Source organism: Pelodiscus sinensis, chromosome 2, assembly GCF_052426305.1.
Source record: "Pelodiscus sinensis isolate ZL-2025 chromosome 2, ASM5242630v1, whole genome shotgun sequence".
Lineage (NCBI taxonomy): Eukaryota > Metazoa > Chordata > Testudines > Trionychidae > Pelodiscus > Pelodiscus sinensis.
Window position 1 is genome coordinate 1,434,594 of NC_143053.1, and position 23,268 is coordinate 1,457,861.

The following is a 23,268-nucleotide window of genomic DNA, read 5'->3' on the forward strand; positions in this document are numbered from 1 at the left end:
ACCCCACTCAGGACCCCCTCCCCCCTCGCAGCCCAGCCCACCACCTGGTCACCCCGCTCACAGCCCCCCCCCACGCTGCTGATGGCTTCCTGCTGTGGTCACTCCCTCTGGGCACCTGGCCCCTGGAGGCAGGCAGGGCAGGGCAGGGGGGAGATGGACTTTTCGGGGGGGGGGGGGGTCACTCCTGAAGCCAGGCGGCCAGGAGCCCTGGGGACAGCAGACGAGAAAACGCAGGGGAGAGGACGTGACCGACGCACAGTGGGGGAGGGGGGCAGTGCTATGCAAAGAGGCGGAGCCACTCGGCCCCGCCCAGGCACCCCAGCCCACCCCTTCACCCCCCATCACAAATCCCTCCCGCACCCAGCCCCCCAGCCCCGAGCTCCCTTCCCCCGCCAGGTGGAGGGGTGCGGCCCAGCCCCCGCCCAGAAACGACGGCCCGCCCCCGGCTCAGGCTGGGCGTTTATTGGGGGCGCGGGGGCTCAGCGCGGCGCGGGCGGCTTGGACAGCTGGCAGGTGATGAGGTACTGCGGGTAGGCCTGCGTGTCGTTGAAGATGACGAAGATGGCCGGCGCCCGGGGGTTGTCCACCACGCTGTCGTAGCGCAGCGGGGCCTCCTTGAGGGGGGGCGCCCGCATGTCGGGGCTGCCCGCCGTGTAGTCCCCGGTCAGGGCCTTGGCCACGAAGATGTACTTGCTGCCGTCGGGGCTGCGCGGCGAGTACTGCTCCCGCACCGACAGCGCGGCCTTCACCGCAAAGTAGACCCCGTGCCCGAAGAGCGTGGCTGCGAGAAGGGAGGCAGGTTAGCGGGGCCCCTGGGTGCCCCACATTCTGGGAGGTGAGGAGGGCCAGCGGCTGGGGGGCTGGGGTCCCTGGGATCCGTCCCTGGCTCTGGCAGGCCGGGGGCACTAGTCCCCCTCAGGCTTTAATGTGCATGTGCGGAATGAATTTTGGCACGTGCGCTGATGGGGGAGTCGTGCCACGTGGCACCGGCCTATGGCACGGAACAAGCTCCAGTGCACATGGAGGATGCGTGGCAGGGTGGGGCCGAGGAGTTTGGGGTGCAGGAGCAGGCTCGGGGGAGGGGGAAATGTGAGCTGGGAGTTGGGGTGTGGGTGCTAGGAGGGAGCGAGGGAAGTGCCCACGCCCCTCCCCCGGTGCAAGCCCCCGCTCACCATTCCTGCCGCAGAAGCTGCGGTTGAAGCCGTGCTGGCAGATCTCCCGGCTGGCTTCCTCCGTGGTGCCGTGGAAGAGGAACCGCTCCACGGCTTGGTGGCCACGGGCCTTCTCCATGCAGAGCCGCTTCAGCTGGTACTGCCTGTAGAGCAGCGGGTGCAGCAGCTTCTCCACCTGCCACAGGGACGCGCGTCACCCGGGCCGAGGGAGGGCCAGGCCGGGCGCCCAGTGGGCAGCCCCAGGCCGGCCCTGGCCTCCCCTAGCAAGGCCAGCGGCTCCGGCGGAGACCGGCTGGGGCCCTAGGGACCAGCTCTGCCCCGGCTCAGGTTCCCAGAGCCACGGTGAAACAGCCCTCCCGGCAGCACCGAGCAGCTCAGCTATTGCCCAGCCCGCAGGGCACACGCAAAACCACCTGCACCCCAGGCGCAGCCCAAAGGAGGCTCCAGCACCAAGCGGCAGGGAGTCCTGCAGGGTAACGCTGTTCGGCTGAGTGTCCTTCTGAGACTGGAAATCCCAGCTCCCGGCGCCCGCCCGCCAGAGGGGAGCTCCCGGCGCCCGCCCGCCAGAGGGGAGCTCCCGGCGCCCGCCCGCCAGAGGGGAGCTCCCGGCGCCCGCCCGCCAGAGGGGAGCTCCCGGCGCCCGCCCGCCAGAGGGGAGCTCCCGGCGCCCGCCCGCCAGGGGGCAGCTCCCGGCGCCCGCCCGCCAGAGGGCAGCTCCCGGCGCCCGCCCGCCAGAGGGCAGCTCCCGGCGCCCGCCCGCCAGAGGGCAGCTCCCGGCGCCCGCCCGCCAGAGGGCAGCTCCCGGCGCCCGCCACCCAGCTGCTGACCGGGGGGTGGGGTTGGCTGCAGCAGCTTCCCATGGACACGTGGGAAAACCCTTCCCCGGCCCAGCGCCGGGCCCCGCCTACCTTGACGATGCGGATCTTGTTGTGGAAATTCTCCAGCGTGTCGTAGAAGAGGCGCACGGTGTCGCGGAACTCCCCCGAGCCCTCGGCCAGCGGCACCAGCTTCACCTCCTCGCCCAGCTCCGCCTCCAGGCCCGGCTCGCCCGCCGCTGGGGACAGGGGGGCACCAGCATGTGGATCCCAAACCCGGCCCTGCCCCTGCACAGCGCCCCCTGCTGGAGCCCCCTCCCCGCAGCACAGCGCCCCCTATAGAAACCCCCCTCCCAGCAGCACAGAGCCTCCTATAGAAACCCCCCTCCCCGCAGCACAGCACCCCCTGCTGGAGCCCCCTCCCCGCAGCACAGTGCCCCCTATAGAAACCCCCCTCCCCGCAGCACAGCACCCCCTGCTGGAGCCCCCTCCCTGCAGCACAGCGCCCCCTGCTGGAGCCCCCTCCCCGCAGCACAGTGCCCCCTATAGAAACCCCCCTCCCCGCAGCACAGCACCCCCTGCTGGAGCCCCCTCCCTGCAGCACAGCACCCCCTGCTGGAGCCCCCTCCCCGCAGCACAGTGCCCCCTATAGAAACCCCCCTCCCCGCAGCACAGCACCCCCTGCTGGAGCCCCCTCCCTGCAGCACAGCGCCCCCTGCTGGAGCCCCCTCCCCGCAGCACAGCGCCCCTATAGAAACCCCGCTCCCAGCAGCACAGCGCCCCCTATAGAAACCCCGCTCCCCGCAGCACAGCGCCCCCTGCTGGAGCCCCCTCCCCGCAGCACAGCGCCCCCTATAGAAACCCCGCTCCCCGCAGCACAGCGCCCCCTGCTGGAGCCCCCTCCCCGCAGCACAGCGCCCCCTGCTGGAGCCCCCTCCCCGCAGCACAGCGCCCCTATAGAAACCCCGCTCCCAGCAGCACAGCGCCCCCGATAGAAACCCCGCTCCCCGCAGCACAGCGCCCCCTGCTGGAGCTCCCTCCCCGCAGCACAGCGCCCCCTATAGAAACCCCCCACCCCGCAGCACAGCACCTCCTATAGAAACCCCCCTCCCCGCAGCACAGCGCCCCTATAGAAACCCCCCCACCCCGCAGCACAGCACCTCCTATAGAAACCCCGCTCCCCGCAGCACAGCGCCCCCTATAGAAACCCCCCTCCCCGCAGCACAGCGCCCCCTACAGAAACCCCCCCTCCCCGCAGCACAGCGCCCCTATAGAAACCCCCTTCCCGCAGCACAGCGCCCCCTGCTGGAGCCCCCTCCCCGCAGCACAGCGTCCCCTATAGAAACCCCCCTCCCAGCAGCACAGAGCCTCCTATAGAAACCCCCCTCCCAGCAGCACAGAGCCTCCTATAGAAACCCCCCTCCCCGCAGCACAGCGCCCCCTGCTGGAGCCCCCTCCCCACAGCACAGAGCCTCCTATAGAAACCCCCCTCCCCGCAGCTCAGCGCCCCCTAAAGAAACCCCCCACCCCGCAGCACAGCGCCCCCTATAGAAACCCCCCCACCCCGCAGCACAGCGCCCCCTATAGAAACCCCCCCACCCCGCAGCACAGCGCCCCCTATAGAAACCCCCCTCCCTGCAGCTCAGCGCCCCCTATAGAAACCCTCCACCCTGCAGCACAGCACCCCCTATAGAAACCCCCCTCCCCGCAGCACAGCGCCCCTATAGAAACCCCCTCCCCGCAGCACAGCACCCCTATAGAAACCCCCCTCCCCGCAGCACAGCGCCCCCTATAGAAACCCTCCACCCTGCAGCACAGCACCCCTATAGAAACCCCCTCCCCGCAGCACAGCGCCCCTATAGAAACCCCCTCCCCGCAGCACAGCACCCCTATAGAAACCCCCCTCCCCGCAGCACAGCGCCCCCTATAGAAACCCTCCACCCCGCAGCACAGCACCCCCTATAGAAAGCTCCCTCCCCGCAGCACAGCGCCCCCACCCCGCAGGAGCATGGGTGCCGACGGCGGTGCCCTCGGTTCAGTTCAGCCGGTTATAACTAAACTTGCCACTTGGGCTCCGGCGGACCGAGGGCCAGGGCCCCTGGGGAAACGCCTGCTCCGGTCACTGCCTGGGGGGCAGCTGGCCACGGGGCGGGCGCAGGGTTCGGTCCCACGGCCCCGGCAGCGCCAGCGCGAGCCCTGCTCGTGGGCAGCCGCAGGCCACCTGTTCCTGGGCCGGGTCGCTGCGAGCGGGGCAGGGCCGGGCTGCGAGCGCCGCGGGAACGCAGCACAGGGGCCGGGAGCCATGGCTGACCTGCGGGCCCCGTCCCCGTCTCCGCAGTGGCAGCGAGTCCCTAGGGCCGGGCCGAGGGAGGCTGGGGGAGGCAGACGCGCAGAGACAGGGAGGACAGCCACGTGCCCCCCGGGAGGAGGAGGCGGAAGCCGCTGGCCAGGCAGGAGCCCGGCAGAAAGGGCTCTGGGGACCCCCAGCTCAATGCGACTCCAGCAAAAGCCCAGCCGTGACTCTGGGCGGCATCAGGAGGCGTTGGGGAGGGCGGTGGGACTGGGCTGCGCCACGGCCCCCGGGCGAGTTCCAGCCACGCAGGGATCGTGGGCACAGACTGAACAGACCAGGGGAGGGCAGGGGCCACGTTTGGACTGACGAGCCGACCGTGTCCGTCTGCCACTGGCAGCTCCTGCAGCGACCCCAGAGCAGCCAGCCTGGTGGGGCCGCGTGGCCCGTCCAGAGACATTCCACGGAGAGTGGAGCCCGGGAGGCACCAGCGGCACTGACGGGACTTTCCTGCAAGCCCTGGCCTGGGACGCGGGCCTGGCGTCCGCCTGCACAGCCCAGAGTCCTGCCGGGCCAGGGGGTGGCCGTGGGACTCCCCACGGCACCCTGGGACACGTGTCTGCGCAGGACAGAGGGATCCCTCCGTGTGGGCGAGGGCACGAAGATGGCCCAGGAATCCCCCCTCGCCCCTCAGTCCGGCTCCTCGCCTCCCCGCAGGGTCTGTGCTGGGAACCGAAGCGCCGAGAGGACTGAAGGGCCCATCCCAGCTGCGGACGTGCCCCCGAGACTGGACCTAAGCCGGTAGGCTGCTCCGTCTCTGCCACCCCCAAGCCAGGACCTGCAGGGCCTGTGCCGCTGGCGTAGGAGATTCCTTTAGCCATTCCGATGTCAGACATGAGAGGACAGGGCCTTTGGGACTGGAAGAACCGGCCGGAGTTTGTGAGATGGGTTATCATCTCTCCCCTGTGTAAGGGGGGGCTGGGGGGCACAGGGAGCACTGGGGTGTGTGAGGGGAGGTGGGGGGATGGGTTATAACCTCTCCCCTGTGTAAGGGGGGGCTGGGGGGCACAGGGAGCACTGGGGTGTGTGAGGGGAGGTGGGGGGATGGGTTATCACCTCTCCCCTGTGTAAGGGGGGGCTGGGGGGCACAGGGAGCACTGGGGTGTGTGAGGGGAGGTGGGGGATGGGTTATCACCTCTCCCCTGTGTAAGGGGGGGCTGGGGGGCACAGGGAGCACTGGGGTGTCTGAGGGGAGGTGGGGGAGGGGTTATAACCTCTCCCCTGTGTAAGGGGGGGGCTGGGGGGCACAGGGAACACTGGGGTGTGTGAGGGGAGGGGGGATGGGTTATAACCTCTCCCCTGTGTAAGGGGGGGGCTGGGGGGCACAGGGAGCACTGGGGTGTGTGAGGGGAGGGGGGATGGGTTATAACCTCTCCCCTGTGTGAGGAGGGCTGGGGGGCACAGGGAGCACTGGGGTGTCTGAGGGAGGTGGGGGGATGGGTTATCACCTCTCCCCTGTGTAAGGGGGGGTTGGGGGGGCACAGGGAGCACTGGGGTGTTGAGGGGAGGTGGGGGATGGGTTATCACCTCTCCCCTGTGTAAGGGGGGCTGGGGGGCACAGGGAGCACTGGGGTGTCTGAGGGGAGGTGGGGGATGGGTTATAACCTCTCCCCTGTGTCAGGGGGGCTGGGGGGCACAGGGAGCACTGGGGTGTCTGAGGGGAGGTGGGGGATGGGTTAGAACCTCTCCCCTGTGTGAGGGGGCTGGGGGGGCACAGGGAGCACTGGGGTGTCTGAGGGGAGGTGGGGGATGGGTCATAACCTCTCCCCTGTGTGAGGAGGGCTGGGGGGCACAGGGAGCACTGGGGTGTCTGAGGGGAGGTGGGGGATGGGTTAGAACCTCTCCCCTGTGTGAGAGGGGCTGGGGGGGCACAGGGAGCACTGGGGTGTCTGAGGGGAGGTGGGGGAGGGGTTATAACCTCTCCCCTGTGTAAGGGGGCTGGGGGGCACAGGGAACACTGGGGTGTGTGAGGGGAGGGGGGATGGGTTATAACCTCTCCCCTGTGTAAGGGGGGGGCTGGGGGGCACAGGGAGCACTGGGGTGTGTGAGGGGAGGGGGGATGGGTTATAACCTCTTCCCTGTGTAAGGGGGGGGCTGGGGGGCACAGGGAACACTGGGGTGTGTGAGGGGAGGTGGGGGGATGGGTTATCACCTCTCCCCTGTGTAAGGGGGGGGCTGGGGGGCACAGGGAACACTGGGGTGTGTGAGGGCAGGTGGGGGGATGGGTTATCACCTCTCCCCTGTGTAAGGGGGGGTTGGGGGGGCACAGGGAGCACTGGGGTGTGTGAGGGCAGGTGGGGGGATGGGTTATCACCTCTCCCCTGTATGAGGTGGGGCTGGGGGGCACAGGGAGCACTGGGGTGTCTGAGGGGAGGGGGGGATGGGTTATCACCTCTCCCCTGTGTAAGGGGGGCTGGGGGGCACAGGGAGCACTGGGGTGTCTGAGGGGAGGTGGGGGATGGGTTATAACCTCTCCCCTGTGTAAGGGGGGCTGGGGGGCACAGGGAGCACTGGGGTGTGTGAAGGGAGGTGGGGGATGGGTTATAACCTCTCCCCTGTGTAAGGGGGGCTGGGGGGGCACAGGGAGCACTGGGGTGTGTGAGGGGAGGTGGGGGGATGGGTTAGAACCTCTCCCCTGTGTGAGGGGGGCTGGGGGGCACAGGGAACACTGGGGTGTGTGAGGGCAGGTGGGGGGATGGGTTAGAACCTCTCCCGTGTGTAAGGGGGGCTGGGGGGCACAGGGAACACTGGGGTGTGTGAAGGGAGGTGGGGGATGGGTTAGAACCTCTCCCGTGTGTAAGGGGGGCTGGGGGGCACAGGGAACACTGGGGTGTGTGAGGGGAGGTGGGGGGATGGGTTATAACCTCTCCCCTGTGTGAGGGGGGCTGGGGGGCACAGGGAGCACTGGGGTGTCTGAGGGGAGGTGGGGGATGGGTTATAACCTCTCCCCTGTGTAAGGGGGGCTGGGGGGAACAGGGAGCACTGGGGTGTCTGAGGGGAGGTGGGGGGATGGGTTATAACCTCTCCCCTGTGTGAGGGGGGCTGGGGGGCACAGGGAACACTGGGGTGTGTGAGGGCAGGTGGGGGGATGGGTTAGAACCTCTCCCGTGTGTAAGGGGGGCTGGGGGGCACAGGGAACACTGGGGTGTGTGAAGGGAGGTGGGGGATGGGTTAGAACCTCTCCCGTGTGTAAGGGGGGCTGGGGGGCACAGGGAACACTGGGGTGTCTGAGGGAGGTGGGGGATGGGTTATAACCTCTCCCCTGTGTAAGGAGGGGCTGGGGGGCACAGGGAGCACTGGGGTGTCTGAGGGGAGGTGGGGGAGGGGTTATAACCTCTCCCCTGTGTAAGGGGGGCTGGGGGGCACAGGGAGCACTGGGGTGTGTGAGGGGAGGTGGGGGATGGGTTATAACCTCTCCCCTGTGTAAGGGGGGCTGGGGGGCACAGGGAGCACTGGGGTGTCTGAGGGGAGGTGGGGGATGGGTTATAACCTCTCCCCTGTGTAAGGGGGGCTGGGGGGCACAGGGAGCACTGGGGTGTCTGAGGGGAGGTGGGGGATGGGTTAGAACCTCTCCCCTGTGTAAGGGGGGCTGGGGGGCACAGGGGTGTTGTGGGGAGCTGCCGGGGAGGGTCCTTGCGGGCTGGGGGGCAGCTGACGTGCTCACTGGGGCTGTGGTGACCCTGTCTCTCTGGGACAGACACTCTCAGCCGTGTTCTCCCAGCGCCCCTTATACAAGACGCGAGGAGTCGTTTTTCCGCTCGGCTCTGCGCTGCTCAGGCCTCCGCTGGAGCGTTGTGTCGGGTCTGGGCCCCGCATTTCCAGAAGGATGTGGAGAAATTGGGGAGGGTCCAGAGAAGAGCGTCAAGGACGAGGAAAGGCCCGAGAACAGGCGCGAGGAGGGGAGGCTGGAGGAATCGGGCTGGGTTAGTTGGGAAGGAGACGACTGGGAGGGGCCCTGAGCCGTTTTCAGCATCTAAAAGGGTGTCTCAAGGAGAAGGGAGAAAACGTTTTCCCCTCGGCCTCTGAGCACAGGACAGGAGCAAGGGGCTTGAACTGCAGCCAGGGAGGTTGAGGTTGGACATTGGGGAAAACGTCCGGCCTGTCCGGGTGCTCAGACACTGGGATAAATTGCCCGGGGGGGCGGTTGTGGAATCCATCCCTGGCGCCACGGCAGAGCAGGCGGGACAGACGCCCGCCAGGGATGGGCTGGACCCGTGTCCCTGAGCGTTCCGTGGAATCGCCTTGAGGGACACGTTACGTGGCTGCCCCGCCGGGCCGTAGTGGGGGGCGTGGACCCGGGTTCCCCCACGCTGGGCTGTGATTCCCACTGACTCACCCACATGTGGATTGGCCAGCCTGGGCCCCCGGGGTCCTCCCCACTCACCGCAGCCGGGCCCCTCGGCGTCTCCGCTCATGCTGCCGCTGCCTCTGCCTCTCCCGCTCCTGCCGCTCTTGTGACTCCAGTTCCTTTAGCCGCAGCTCGATCTGCAGCCGGCGCAGCGCTGCCGGGATGGACCCGCCCTGGACCAACCGCTGCTGGCGGAGCGTGGCCCGACGGGCGCCGTGTCTCTCTGGTGGGCTCCAGTCTGAGAGCCTGAGACACTCCCGGGGGGTCTGGCTGCTCCCCGCTGGGACAGGATCCAGGCCCCTGGATGGGTCAGTCTCTTCCAGGCGAGCAATCAGCTGGGCCTTGGCTGCTTTCCCCACGGGCAGGCCCCTCTCTCTGCACAGCCCCAGCAGCTCTGCCCTCAGCAGTCGGGCGCAGGCCATCGCCCCGCCGGTCCCCGGGGTGCAGACTCACCGGCCGAGCGCTGCAGCGCCCCACGGCTCCCAGGAATCGCTTCACTCTGCCTCCAGCACGTCTGGCCCTTCCTCTCCTGCTCCAGCACGTCTGGCCCTTCCTCTGCTGCTCCTGCTCCAGCTCCAGCATGTCTCCAGCACGTCTGGCCCTTCCTCTCCTGCTCCAGCACGTCTGGCCCTTCCTCTGCTGCTCCTGCTCCAGCACGTCTGGCCCTTCCTCTCCTGCTCCTGCTCCAGCACGTCTGGCCCTTCCTCTCCTGCTCCTGCTCCAGCATGTCTCCAGCACGTCTGGCCCTTCCTCTGCTGCTCCTGCTCCAGCACGTCTGGCCCTTCCTCTCCTGCTCCAGCACGTCTGGCCCTTCCTCTCCTGCTCCTGCTCCAGCTCCAGCATGTCTCCAGCACGTCTGGCCCTTCCTCTCCTGCTCCAGCACGTCTGGCCCTTCCTCTGCTGCTCCAGCACGTCTGGCCCTTCCTCTCCTGCTCCTTGCTCCAGCACGTCTGGCCCTTCCTCTCCTGCTCCTTGCTCCAGCACGTCTGGCCCTTCCTCTGCTGCTCCAGCACGTCTGGCCCTTCCTCTCCTGCTCCTTGCTCCAGCACGTCTGGCCCTTCCTCTCCTGCGCCTTGTCCCTCGCGGCTGGGCGTTTGTAGCAGCGCAGTCGTGTCCCCCCGATTCTGCACCCCCGTAGCAGCAAGAACAGGTTCCGCCAGCCAGTAGAACCGGGGGGGGGGGGTTATTGCTCCTCCAGGACACAGCCCAGCACAGATGCGGGTGATGACAGGATTCGGGGCTGGAATGCTTCAGACCCCTTGGGTTAGGGGGCCATCGCCCCTAGGCCCAGCAGCCTCAGCCTGCCCCTCCCCCAGCACACACCTCCTGTGTCCCCTCTCTTCCCTGAACAAGTAGAACCGGTTTGGCCAGTGTCCTAAGGCCCCTCCTGCTGGGCCGTGCCACAGACACCGCCAGTGGCGCCCCCACCGCCCAAGCACAGCGCCACGGCGCCACAAAGCTCCAGCCACAGGGTGCAGTGAATCCCACTTCTGCCACCACTGTGACGGCACGTTGGGGTTCCCCCGGATCCTGCATCCCCGCCGAGACTCCTCCAGCCAGCAGAACAGGGGGGTTCATTGCACCCCCAACACACAGCACAGCACAGCCAGGGTGTGGTTACAGGGGTCAGGGGCTGGCAGCCTCAGACCCCTTGGGGAGGGGCCCACAGGCCTGATCCCTCAGTGCTCAGCTTAGTCTCCTCTCTTCCTGTCATTCCAGCCAAGACTGCCCCACTCCCAGGCCCTGCCCCCCGCCAGGTGGCATCTCGGCCTCCCTCCCTGTGTCTCTCCCCCTGGGAAGAGCCTTGTGATGCAGTGGGCTGGGGTGACCCCTACTGGCCGGTACCTGTAGCACTGCCCGGCAGAACGGCTGCCTATGGTCACAGAGGCAAAGACCCAACCTGTCCCACCGGTTGAGGGCAGGCAGGGAACAAAACAAGGGAGGTGTCGGGGAAGGGTCAGCTGCTGGCTGGGAAACATGAAGGGGACAGCTTTTAGCTGAGGGTCTGGGGGGCGGGGCAATGGACCCCCTATACCAAGGGGGCTGAGGCATCCAGGCCCAGACTCCTGTAGCCACGTCCCGTCTGTGCTGGACTGTATCCTGGAGAAGAAATAACCCCCCTATTCTACCGGCTGGCAGAGTCTGTTCTGGCTGCTACAGGGGTGCAGGACCGGGGGACCCCGACTCGGCGTCACACCTTGTTCTCTGCTCCGGCTGGGCCGAGGGGGCTGGGCCAATCCACACGTGGGGGAGTCCGTGGGAATCGCACGGCCCAGCGCAGGGGACCCGGGTCACAGAGCAGACCCCCCCCCCCGTGTCTGGGCCATTCCACACGTGGGGGAGTCCGTGGGAATCACAGCCCAGCGCAGGGGGACCCGGGTCACAGAGCAGACCCCCCCCCCCGTGTCTGGGCCATTCCACACGTGGGGGAGTCCGTGGGAATCACAGCCCAGCGCAGGGGGACCCGGGTCACAGAGCAGACCCCCCCCCCGTGTCTGGGCCATTCCACACGTGGGGGAGTCCGTGGGAATCGCACGGCCCAGCGCAGGGGGACCCGGGTCACAGAGCAGACCCCCCTCCTCCCGTGTCTGGGCCATTCCACACGTGGGGGAGTCCGTGGGAATCACAGCCCAGCGCAGGGGGACCCGGGTCACAGAGCAGACCCCCCTCCCCCCCGTGTCTGGGCCATTCCACACGTGGGGGAGTCCGTGGGAATCGCAGCCCAGCGCAGGGGACCCGGGTCACAGAGCAGACCCCCCCCCCCCCGTGTCTGGGCCATTCCACACGTGGGGGAGTCCATGGGAATCACAGCCCAGCGCAGGGGGACCCGGGTCACAGAGCAGACCCCCCCCCCCCCCCCGTGTCTGGGCCATTCCACACGTGGGGGAGTCCGTGGGAATCGCAGCCCAGCGCAGGGGACCCGGGTCACAGAGCAGATCCCCCCCCCCGTGTCTGGGCCATTCCACACGTGGGGGAGTCCGTGGGAATCACAGCCCAGCGCAGGGGACTCGGGTCACAGAGCAGATCCCCCCCCCCGTGTCTGGGCCATTCCACACGTGGGGGAGTCCGTGGGAATCGCAGCCCAGCGCAGGGGACCCGGGTCACAGAGCAGACCCCCCCCCCCGTGTCTGGGCCATTCCACACGTGGGGGAGTCCGTGGGAATCACAGCCCAGCGCAGGGGGACCCGGGTCACAGAGCAGACCCACCCCCCCGTGTCACACCCGGTATATTTACTGGCGCTGCACCCATGGAGCCTCCTGGCTCCATTTCACCCTTTGCAGCCAAGAGGAGCCAGGGGAAGGGGTGTGGGCCTGGCCAGCGCTGACCTGGCGCGCGAGGCGATTGGCCCTCGGCCCCCGCGACAGACGAGCCCGTGCCCAGGAGGCGAGCCAGGCAATGACAGATGGCGAGCGTGACCGGGAGCAGGCGAGGCTCAGGCGCCCGGCCGGACACGCCCCGTTTCCAGGGGCAGGTCCCAGACCCGAGACATGGGGGTCTCCAGGCAGGAGGAAGTGGGGCCGGTATGGCGGGGCCACCACATGAACTCGTGGGACGGGGCGTGGCCCCGCCCACCCAGCGTCGAGACTAACAACGTGGCACCGCACCGGGGTGGCCTGGAACGCTGCTGAGTCCCAGGAAATCTGGCTGCCCACGAAGGCTGCGGAGACAGGAACAGGAGGAAGTTCAATAGCCCCAAGAGCAGAGGCCTGCGCGCTGCGCCAGATGAGAACGGCTGCTCTGCGACCAGCTGCTGTGGGGGCTGAGCACAGCGCAGAGACAGGCCGGGACAGCGATACGGCCACGGGCCCAGGCCGGGAAGACGTGGCTCGCGCAGAGACAGGGCTAGGCCGGCCCGGCGGGGAGAGCGATACGGCCACGGGCCCAGGCCGGGAAGACGTGGCTCGCGCTGACACAGGGCTAGGCCGGCCCGACCGGAACAGCGATACGGCCACGGGCCCAGGCCGGGAAGACGTGGCTCGCGCTGACACAGGGCTAGGCCGGCCCGGCGGGGAGAGCGATACGGCCACGGGCCCAGGCCGGGAAGACGTGGCTCGCGCTGACGCAGGGCTAGGCCAGCCCGGCGGGGAGAGCGATACGGCCACGGGCCCAGGCCGGGAAGACGTGGCTCGTGCTGACACAGGGCTAGGCCAGCCCGGCGGGGAGAGCGATACGGCCACGGGCCCAGGCCGGGAAGACGTGGCTCGCGCTGACACAGGGCTAGGCCGGCCCGTCGGGAACAGCGATACGTCCACGGGCCCAGGCCGGGAAGACGTGGCTCGCGCTGACACAGGGCTAGGCCGGCCCGGCGGGGAGAGCGATACGGCCACAGGCCCAGGCCGGGAAGACGTGGCTCGCGCTGACACAGGGCTAGGCCGGCCCGTCGAGAACAGCGATACGGCCACGGGCCCAGGCCGGCAAGACGTGGCTCGCGCTGACACAGGGCTAGGCCGGCCCAGCCGGGACAGCGATACGGCCACGGGCCCAGGCCGGGAAGACGTGGCTCGCGCTGACACAGGGCTAGGCCGGCCCAGGCCGGGACAGCGATACGGCCACGGGCCCAGGCCGGGACAGCGATACGGCCACGGGCCCAGGCCGGGAAGACGTGGCTCGCGCTGACACAGGGCTAGGCCGGCCTGGCGGGAACAGCGATACGGCCACGGGCCCAGGCCGGGACAGCGATACGGCCACGGGCCCAGGCCGGGACAGCGATACGGCCACGGGCCCAGGCCGGGACAGCGATACGGCCACGGGCCCAGGCCGGGAAGACGTGGCTCGCGCTGACACAGGGCTAGGCCGGCCTGGCGGGGACAGCGATATGGCCACGGGCCCAGGCCGGGAAGACGTGGCTCGCGCAGAGACAGGGCTAGGCCGGCCTGTCGGGAACAGCGATACGGCCACGGGCCCAGGCCGGGAAGACGTGGCTCGCGCTGACACAGGGCTAGGCTGGCCCAGCCGGGACAGCGATACGGCCACGGGCCCAGGCCGGGAAGACGTGGCTCGCGCTGACACAGGGCTAGGCCGGCCCGGCGGGGACAGCGATACGGCCACGGGCCCAGGCCGGGACAGCGATACGGCCACGGGCCCAGGCCGGGAAGACGTGGCTCGCGCTGACACAGGGCTAGGCCGGCCCGGCGGGGACAGCGATACGGCCACGGGCCCAGGCCGGGACAGCGATACGGCCACGGGCCCAGGCCGGGAAGACGTGGCTCGGGGAAGGCTGCGCTCCGGCAGGGCACCCGGTCTGACGAGCCGAGCTTGGCTTGCCGGCCCGGCTGCAGCAGGGAGCCAGGCGCGCGGCAGAAACATGCGGGAAGAGCCGGAAGCACAAGAACAAATGGGGCGAAGGGGCCCGTCCAAGCGCCAGCCTGAGGCTCAGGTTCCCAGCGCAAGGGGGCCCGGATCCGCCTCCCCTCAGAGCTGTGGGGCCAGCAGGGCAGCGCGGGGGACTCCGGCTCCTCTCCTGCTCCTACCAGCCCCCAGCTCCATCCTCTGCAGTGGCTGGGCCCGGGGCTCCGAGCTCACGGGCACAGGGGGCCAATGGCCACGTGTGGGTCAGGACTGGCAGGGACGGGGGGTCCTGCAAGGATCACCGGGGGGGGGGCCTCTCTCCTCGTCCTTCCTTGCCACTGAGGGGCCTTGGGCACCGGTGTCCTCAGGTTCGCTGCCGCGGGCGGGGGGACGCTGCTCTCATGCGGGTGGGGGCCGCAGCGCACAGGACTGACAGGACCCTGACTGCCCCCCCGGTCCCCGCACGACACAGGCCAGAGCCACCCTGGCAGCCCCACGGCACGAACGGACAGCACCTACCTGCAGGGGGTCCGCTGCCGTCCTCCATGCGCTCCAAGTCCCCGCCAAAGGGCCTGTCCAGCTGCTTCTGCCCTGGGGGCCAGGCCTGGGGGGCGCCGGGCGGGTCCCCGTGTGCGGGCGCCTGCAGGCGCTGCAGGGAGAGGCGGAGGGCGTGGGCGGCGCGGGCGGCGTAGGCGGTGAAGCCCTGCACGCTGGCCGTGGCGCCCTGCAGGGAGATGCGCACGGCGTGCTGGCGCTGCAGCTGGGCCAGGTACGCGCGGCAGCGCGAGGGCAGCGCCCGCAGAGCCTCGCTCTCCACCGTCTCCTGGCTCTGCTGCGCCCGCAGCGCCTGCTCCAGCTGCCCCGGCAGCGCGCTCACGTCCTGCTCGTAGGCCGCGTAGACGGTGAGCCGGACGGAGCCGGCCACGCTCAGCACCTCCTCCAGGGACTGCTCCAGCACGGCCTGCAGGCTGGGGTCGGGCGCCGCCCCCCCCTGGCCCTGCTCCTGCTGGTAGGAGCGCAGGGACAGCTCCGTGGCCCGCTGCAGCTCCTCCTCCTCCCAGTGCCGGCTGTCCATGGACTGCTGGATGGCCAGCAGCAGCTGGGCCTCCTCCTCCGCGCTGCCCTCCGCCCGGGCGCCGCAGCACAGCCCCTCCTCCTCCTCCTCCTCCTCCTCGCCATCCGCCAGGCCCCGGTGCTCCCCCTCCGTGTACAGATCCGGCTCCGGCTCCTCCGGGGGGCTCGCTGCTGGGTCTGGGGCCTCCCCTGCCACGGCGCTGGGCTCCAGGGCGGCCAGCAGGCCTTTGATCTCCTCTGCAGGGGACGGCAGGTCAGACGGGCTGGGGACGGGTCCAAGCCCTGCCCCAGACCCAGGCTGCCCGGCGGGAGGGGAAGAGCTGCAGGGCGGGGGGAACGGAGGGGACTGGCGCTGGGTGCACCCCCGGGCCTGGGGCTGGGCCCCCAACAGCGCTAGCCTCACCCTGCCCCGGCACATCCAGGCCTTCCCCCAGAGCAACGGCCAGGGCCTGCCGCACCCCGGCCACAGCCTCACCTATGCTGGGGGTGGCGCCGTCGGGCGGGTCCAGCCGCTGGGCAGCCTCCGGGTGGTCTTGGCAGCAGCTCAGAGGGACGGGCCCCTCGGGCCCCTCAGGCTCCTGCTGAGACAGACGGGGGGGGGCACCCTCAGTCCTGCAGGCAGCAGCCTGGGACCCGGCTCAGAGACGCTATCCCCCCCAGCCGGCCCCTCCCGCCCCAGCCAGCCCCTCCCCACCCTCAACTGCCAGCCCCCGCAAAAGCCCCCCTGCAGCCGGCCCCTCCCCACCCTCAACTGCCAGCCCCCGCAAAAGCCCCCCCTGCAGCCAGCCCCTCCCCACCCTCAACTGCCAGCCCCCCGCAAAAGCCCCCCCTGCAGCCAGCCCCTCCCCACCCTCAACTGCCAGCCCCCCGCAAAAGCCCCCCCTGCAGCCGGCCCCTCCCCACCCTCAACTGCCAGCCCCCGCAAAAGCCCCCCCTGCAGCCAGCCCCCCCCACCCTCAACTGCCAGCCCCCCGCAAAAGCCCCCCCTGCAGCCGGCCCCTCCCCACCCTCAACTGCCAGCCCCCCGCAAAAGCCCCCCCTGCAGCCAGCCCCTCCCCACCCTCAACTGCCAGCCCCCGCAAAAGCCCCCCCTGCAGCCGGCCCCTCCCCACCCTCAACTGCCAGCCCCCGCAAAAGCCCCCCCTGCAGCCGGCCCCTCCCCACCCTCAACTGCCAGCCCCCGCAAAAGCCCCCCCTGCAGCCGGCCCCTCCCCACCCTCAACTGCCAGCCCCCGCAAAAGCCCCCCCTGCAGCCAGCCCCTCCCCACCCTCAACTGCCAGCCCCCGCAAAAGCCCCCCCTGCAGCCAGCCCCTCCCCACCCTCAACTGCCAGCCCCCCGCAAAAGCCCCCCCTGCAGCCGGCCCCTCCCCACCCTCAACTGCCAGCCCCCGCAAAAGCCCCCCCTGCAGCCAGCCCCCCAGCCAGTCCCTTCTCTGCCCTCAAATGCCACCCCCCAAGCCTGCCTGCTCCCCGCCCCCAGCTGGCCCCCCAGCCGCACCACCCGGGTGAGGGCTGCCTGCCCCATCCAACGGGCACCCTGTGGCCCTGGCTGTGCCCCACGGCGGGGACGTACCTGTGCAAAGGGGGGGCTCCAGTGCACCTGCTCCAGCCCAAGCGTGCACTGGAAGCGGCTCTCCAGCTCCCGCAGGACACGCTGGCCTCCCTCGTCCAGCAGGAAGCGAGCGACGCCGGGCAGCTGCAGGGTCACCGGCTGCCCGCTCACCGTGCCCAGCAGGCTCTGCAGGAACTCGGCCGCCGCCCGGCACGCGCCCGCCTCCCCGCTCAGCTGCAGGGAGAGACGGCGTGAGGAGCCCGCCAACTCTGCGCCCGCGGGGGAGGGGGAAACGGGCCCTGCACCAGATGTGGGGCGCCGGCGGGGGGGGGGTGACATGGGCACAGCGCCAGCCAGGGGGTGCTGGTGGGGGAGGGGTGATGGGCGCAGCGCCAGTGGGGGAAGGGTGACAGACACAGGGCCAGCTATGGGGCACTAGTGCGGGAGGGCTGAGGGCACAGCACCAGCCACGGGGCACCAGTGGGGGAGTGACGTGCACAGCACCAGCTGCCTGGAAGGGAGGGGGCACGCCGCAGCAGCCTCCAGCCAGCGCAGTGCGGACTACAGCCCCCAGAATGCACCGCTCTGCCGTGCCCCACATGACCTCCCTGCACTGGCTGCTGGGACCTGTAGTCCCCACGCCTCCGGCCGCGCGACTCACCCTGAAGCCGGAGATGTCGGAACCCTCCAGCGGCAGCAGGGTGACCTCGGCGATGCCGGCCAGCAGCTCCTGGTAGTAGAGCTGCAGGTAGCGCAGCTGGCCCGGCTCCATGGCCACCAGGCTCTCGTCCAGCGCCGCGTCCTGCAGGAAGGCCTGCAGCCTCTCCCGGCCCTCCCGCTCCCAGCCGCACAGCGCCAGGCCCTGCAGGTGCTCGCCGCCCGGCGCCAGGCTCGCGGTGCAGCAGTGCAGCGTGGCCAGCAGCCGTTCCCAGCGCGGCGAGCCCAGGGCGTGCCGCTGCTGCGCCGAGACGGGCAGGCAGAAGGGGCTGAGGGCGGCGCAGAGCGTGGAGACGGCCTGGCGGGCGGCCGTGGGGCTCAGCGCCGTGACGCTCAGTGCGCTCCCGCTGGGCGCGTAGCCGGCCGCCAGGCCCTGGCTGGCCAGCAGCCGCTGCAGCTCCTCCCTCACGTCGCCGCGCTGCAGGAAGCCAAGGCTCTGGGCCGGCAGCGGCAGGAGCTCCTGGGCCATCCCCTGCAGGGTGTCCTGGAGCCGTGTTTGCAGCTGGCAGCGCCGGGCGGCAGCCCCTCCTGAGATCCAGACCCTGCCCTCCTCCAGCCGCAGCGTCAGCTCCGGGAACGCGGCCTGCAGCTCCGGGAACGCAGCCTCCAGCAGCCGCCCCTTGGCTGCATCCTCGATACTCAGGCACAGCTCTGGGGGGCGGTCCTCCACGGCCACTGCCTCTCCTGGGGGGGCCTCGGCCTCCCCCCCCGGGCCAGGGGGCTCCAGGAAGTCGTAGTAGGGGGAGACATCCAGGTCACGGTCCTGGAGCCTGTGGGGCTTCTTGAGCACGCGTGGCACAGCTGCAGGGCAGGGACACGGGTCAGAGCCGCCCGGAGAGGGACGCCCCCGGCCCGCTCGCCTCAAGCGCCTGAGACATGGGCCTGGTGCCATGCCAGCTGCCCCCCAGCACAGCCCCACACACCTGCCCAGTCCTGGAAGGAGACGACGGCCGCTCTGCCCCCTGCCAGCACCCTCACCGCCTGCACGCTGCCCCCGCCGCTCCGCTTGCTCTCAAAGTAAAGCTCCAGCAGGTCCCGGCTCAGCTCGGCCCCCTGGCTCCGCACCAGGACGCTGTCTGTCTGTTGCACCCGCTCCACGGCCAGCAGCGCCCCGTCCAGCATCCGCCGGCCCACGCGCTCCTCCAGGCCCAGGAACTCTGCAAGGCAAAGCAGAGTCGGCTCGGCCCGGCCAGGCGGGGGTCAGAACCCCATAAGAACCTCAGAGCGGCCGGGCAGGGTCACACCAAGGATCCCTCCAGCCCAGGGTCCTGCCTGCCCACAGCAGCCAGTGCCCGGTGCCCCACAGGGAGCGGAGAGAACAGGGAACCATCCAGCGATCCCTCCCCTGTCGCCCATTCCCAGCCTGTGACAAACAGAGGCCCAGGGCACCCTCCCTGCCCAGCCTGGCTAACAGCCACTGACGGATCAAACCTCCATGCAACTATCTAGCTCTTTTTTGAACCCTCTTCAAGTCCTGAACTTCACAACATCCTCTGGCAAGGAGTTCCCCAGGTTAACAATGCGCTGAGTGAAGAAATACTTCCTTTTGTTTTAAACCTGCTAGCTCCTGGCTGCAACATGGCTAAGGGCGGGGGAAGAGACACCCCCCCCCCACAGCCCAGCCAGGGGTTGGGGGGAGGATAACGGTCCCTCTGGCCCCAAGGCCCAGCCCAACCAAGGGCAGTGGGGAGAGCTCCCCCTCAGAGCCCCAGGTCGACGTGGGGAAGCGGCTGGCTCGGTAACACCCGCCAGGAGGCCCGAGCCTGGCCACAGGCACAGCTCGGAGGTGCTGCCAGCTCCTATGTCTGCCACCCGATGTCCAGGCCAGCGGGCACCAGCCACTCTGGGGCCCGGCGGGGCCAACGCACCCAGCAGCGGGTGCCTCTCCCAGGCCCCCCAAGGCGGCTGGGGCACACGCAGGCAGGGCGGGAGTGCCAGCCCATTCAGACCCTCAGCCAGTGGCCTGGGATGGGCCGCGAGGGCCACGGGGGCGGCCCCAGAGGACGGCAGAGCCAGTATCGGCCCCTTTCTCTTTGCCGCACTCGGATTCAGCTCCCCCGCTAAGAGGAGCCATCCTGCCTGCCCCGTGCCAGTGCTCCCCCGCCCACGGAGCCTCTGCCCTGGGGCCTGGCACAGCCTCCGCCATTCACCTTCAGCGCTGCCCCGGGACCGCGGCCCTGGCCAGGCGCCGACCCGGCACGATACTTCGCCTCTCCCCCCACGGCCAGCCCGACGCCCTCCCTCCGCAGCGCCCCGGCTCTGGGATTCAGCCCCGACTCTCCCGCCTTCTCCGCGGCCGGGCACCGGACCAGAGCCAGCCGCTGGCCCGAGGGAGCTGCATGATTGAGAGCCGGCGCTCTGCGGGGGATTGCGCCACTGGCCACGCCCCCGGCAGGGACGCCCCGCCCAGGCCTGGGGACGGCGGGTGCAGACCAAGCCGCGGGCGGAGGGGATCCGGCGACGCTCCGCGCCGACACCGAGCCATTGGCTGTGCCGGGGGCTCCCCTGCTGACGGCCCTTTGCCCCCCGGCCTGAGGGCCAGCCCCTACCTGCGTCACCGAGCGGCTCTTGCAGCTGCACCAGGGCCTGGTCCCCGGCGGGGCTGCGCTGGACGGTGCAGCGCCCGCCCTCGCCGCTCAGCACGCACTCCAGGTACAGCTCCAGCAGGCTGCTGTCCGTCTGGGGGCGCAAGCCCCGGAGAAGCAGCTTCCCAGAATCCCGTGGGGCAGCCGGGCGAACTGCCAGCCGGGTCTCCTGCAGGCTGTGGCTGGGCTTGGAGAGGACCCTTTGCGCATCTGCGGGGGAGGCACCATGAGCCCCCGGCCCGCGGGAGGGGGAGGGGAGGGGAGGGTTGAGCCCCGGCCCCCCACTCACCCTCGGGGCTCTCGAAGGTCAGGACGGCGCGGCCGCCCTGGCGCCTGCAGTCCAGCACGGGGCCGCCGCCCGAGCGGCGCCGGTTCTCGAAATACAGCACCAGCAGCTCGTCCTCCATGTCCGGGGGCACCCCCAGCACCTCCAGCGCCTCCGCCATCCTGCAAGGACCCCCGCTCAGCCTGGGCAGCCCCACCCTGCCCCCCACCACAGGGCACCTCCACAGTACCCCAGAGAACAAAGTGGATGGGCCGGGCTCCTCCCCACAGCCCCCGCCCCACCCCCAGAACAGGGAGGGGGGCAGGGCTCCTCCCCACAGCCCCCGCCCCACCCCCAGAACGGGGAAGGGGGCAGGGCAGATCCCCACGGCACCGGGCCGCCCCCCGGAACGGGGAAGGGGGCAGGGCACCTCCCCACGGCACCGGGCCGCCCCCCGGAACGGGGAAGGGGGCAGGGCAGATCCCCGCGGCACCGGGCCGCCCCCCGGAACGGGGAAGGGGGCAGGGCAGATCCCCGCGGCACCGGGCCGCCCCCCGGAACGGGGAAGGGGGCAGGGCAGATCCCCACGGCACCGGGCCGCCCCCCGGAACGGGGAAGGGGGCAGGGCAGATCCCCACGGCACCGGGCCGCCCCCCGGAACGGGGAAGGGGGCAGGGCAGATCCCCACGGCACCGGGCCGCCCCCCGGAACGGGGAAGGGGGCAGGGCAGATCCCCACGGCACCGGGCCGCCCCCCGGAACGGGGAAGGGGGCAGGGCAGATCCCCCATGGCACCGGGCCGCCCCCCGGAACGGGGAAGGGCAGATCCCCACGGCACCGGGCCGCCCCCCGGAACGGGGAAGGGGGCAGGGCAGATCCCCACGGCACCGGGCCGCCCCCCGGAACGGGGAAGGGGCAGGGCAGATCCCCACGGCACCGGGCCACCCCCCGGAACGGGGAAGGGGGCAGGGCAGATCCCCACGGAACCGGGCCGCCCCCCGGAACGGGGAAGGGGGCAGGGCAGATCCCCACGGAACCGGGCCGCCCCCCGGAACGGGGAAGGGGCAGGGCAGATCCCCGCGGCACCGGGCCGCCCCCCGGAACGGGGAAGGGGCAGGGCAGATCCCCGCGGCACCGGGCCGCCCCCCGGAACGGGGAAAGGGGGCAGGGCAGATCCCCACGGCACCGGGCCGCCCCCCGGAACGGGGAAGGGGGCAGGGCAGATCCCCGCGGCACCGGGCCGCCCCCCGGAACGGGGAAGGGGGCAGGGCAGATCCCCGCGGCACCGGGCCGCCCCCCGGAACGGGGAAGGGGGGCAGGGCAGATCCCCGCGGCACCGGGCCGCCCCCCGGAACGGGGAAAGGGGGCAGGGCAGATCCCCGCGGCACCGGGCCGCCCCCCGGAACGGGGAAGGGGGCAGGGCAGATCCCCGCGGCACCGGGCCGCCCCCCGGAACGGGGAAAGGGGGCAGGGCAGATCCCCGCGGCACCGGGCCGCCCCCCGGAACGGGGAAAGGGGGCAGGGCAGATCCCCGCGGCACCGGGCCGCCCCCCGGAACGGGGAAAGGGGGCAGGGCAGATCCCCGCGGCACCGGGCCGCCCCCCGGAACGGGGAAGGGGCAGGGCAGATCCCCGCGGCACCGGGCCGCCCCCCGGAACGGGGAGGGGGGCAGGGCAGATCCCCGCGGCACCGGGCCGCCCCCCCGAACGGGGAAGGGGGCAGGGTACCGGAGCCCCGCCCCCAACTTACCCGGCCCCACGTGCTCCGGGCCGCCCCCTCCACTGGGCCCCGCGACCCCGCCGCGCTAGAACCGAAAGTGAAAATGGGCGGACGCGCCGCAACCCCGGCCCCGCCCCCCGCCGGCTCAGCCCCGCCCCGCCTCCGCCCCGGCCCCGCCCCCCGCCGGCTCAGCCCCGCCCCGCCTCCGCCCCGGCCCCGCCCCCCGCCGGCTCAGCCCCGCCCCGCCTCCGCCCCTGGCCCCGCCCCCGGCCCCGCCCCCGCCGGCTCAGCCCCGCTCCGCCCCCGGCCCCGCCCCCCTCCCGTCCGCCGGCTAGGCCCCGCCCCCGGCCCCGCCCCCAGATCAGCCCGCCTGCGAAGCCAGGGAACCAAGACGCTGCCGGGGGCGGGTCCCATCTGGGGGCGGGGCTAAGGGGCGGGGCCCGTCTGGGGGCGGGGCACCGGAGAGCTGTCGAGGCTGCGCAGATTGGCTGGTTCCGCGCATCGGGGGCGGGCTCAGCGCTGGGTAACCCTGAACCCGCCCCCGCCCTGGCTGTGGGGTGCGGGCGGGGCTCTGTGGGCGGGTGGGGGGGCCGAGGTACGGGGGGAGGAGGGGCTCTGTGGGCGGGTGGGGGGGCGAGGTACGGGGGGAGGGGGGATCTGTGGGCGGGTGGGGGGGGCCGAGGTACGGGGGGAGGGGGGATCTGTGGGCGGGTGGGGGGGGCGAGGTACGGGGGGAGGAGGGGCTCTGTGGGCGGGTGGGGGGCCGAGGTACGGGGGGAGGAGGGGCTCTGTGGGCGGGTGGGGGGGGCGAGGTACGGGGGGGGAGGAGGGGCTCTGTGGGCGGGTGGGGGGCCGAGGTACGGGGGGAGGAGGGGCTCTGTGGGCGGGTGGGGGGCCGAGGTACGGGGGGAGGAGGGGCTCTGTGGGCGGGTGGGGGGGGCGAGGTACGGGGGGAGGGGGGATCTGTGGGCGGGTGGGGGGGGCGAGGTACGGGGGGAGGAGGGGCTCTGTGGGCGGGTGGGGGGGGCGAGGTACGGGGGGAGGAGGGCTCTGTGGGCGGGTGGGGGGGGCGAGGTACGGGGGGAGGGGGGATCTGTGGGCGGGTGGGGGGGCGAGGTACGGGGGGAGGAGGGGCTCTGTGGGCGGGTGGGGGGGCGAGGTACGGGGGGGAGGGGGCTCTGTGGGCGGGTGGGGGGGGCCGAGGTACGGGGAGGGGGCTCTGTGGGCGGGTGGGGGGGCGAGGTACGGGGGAGGGGGGATCTGTGGGCGGGTGGGGGGGGCGAGGTACGGGGGGAGGGGGCTCTGTGGGCGGGTGGGGGGGCGAGGTACGGGGGGAGGGGGCTCTGTGGGCGGGTGGGGGGGGCGAGGTACGGGGGGAGGG

General features: G+C 71.4%; 1 protein-coding gene across 3 annotated transcripts; it reads right to left on the reverse strand.

Annotated features, from left to right (window-relative positions):
- Positions 1-442: 442 nt before the first annotated feature.
- PARP10 (poly(ADP-ribose) polymerase family member 10) lies at positions 443-22,071 on the reverse strand. 3 transcript variants are annotated; one of them, XM_089775896.1, is made up of 11 exons: positions 21,918-22,071; positions 20,194-20,351; positions 19,869-20,114; positions 18,243-18,476; positions 17,264-18,120; positions 16,624-16,836; positions 15,525-15,630; positions 14,495-15,286; positions 2,081-2,226; positions 1,173-1,315; positions 443-781 (listed from the first exon to the last, which is right to left on the reverse strand). In XM_089775896.1, exons 2-11 carry the CDS (start codon positions 20,348-20,350, stop codon positions 448-450), a joined length of 3,228 nt encoding a protein of 1,075 aa, XP_089632022.1. In that variant the 5' UTR covers position 20,351; positions 21,918-22,071; the 3' UTR covers positions 443-447. The 3 variants fall into 3 exon arrangements, with proteins under 3 accessions (XP_089632022.1, XP_089632023.1, XP_089632021.1); XM_089775897.1 differs by having other exon boundaries at positions 448-781; positions 1,173-1,347; positions 15,525-15,627; XM_089775895.1 differs by having other exon boundaries at positions 448-781; positions 1,173-1,347.
- Between the last annotated feature and the right edge of the window lie 1,197 nt (positions 22,072-23,268).

Bases quoted from the DNA above. Each gene is read 5' to 3' on its own strand.
- PARP10 (XM_089775896.1), bottom strand. From the start codon at position 20,350: ATGGCGGAGGCGCTGGAGGTGCTGGGGGTGCCCCCGGACATGGAGGAC. The intron at 20,115-20,193 runs GTGAGTGGGGGG...CCTCCCCCGCAG, and splicing joins GACCTTCGAGAGCCCCGAGG to ATGCGCAAAGGGTCCTCTCC. The intron at 16,837-17,263 runs GTGAGTCGCGCG...CTCTCCCTGCAG, and splicing joins CCGACATCTCCGGCTTCAGG to CTGAGCGGGGAGGCGGGCGC.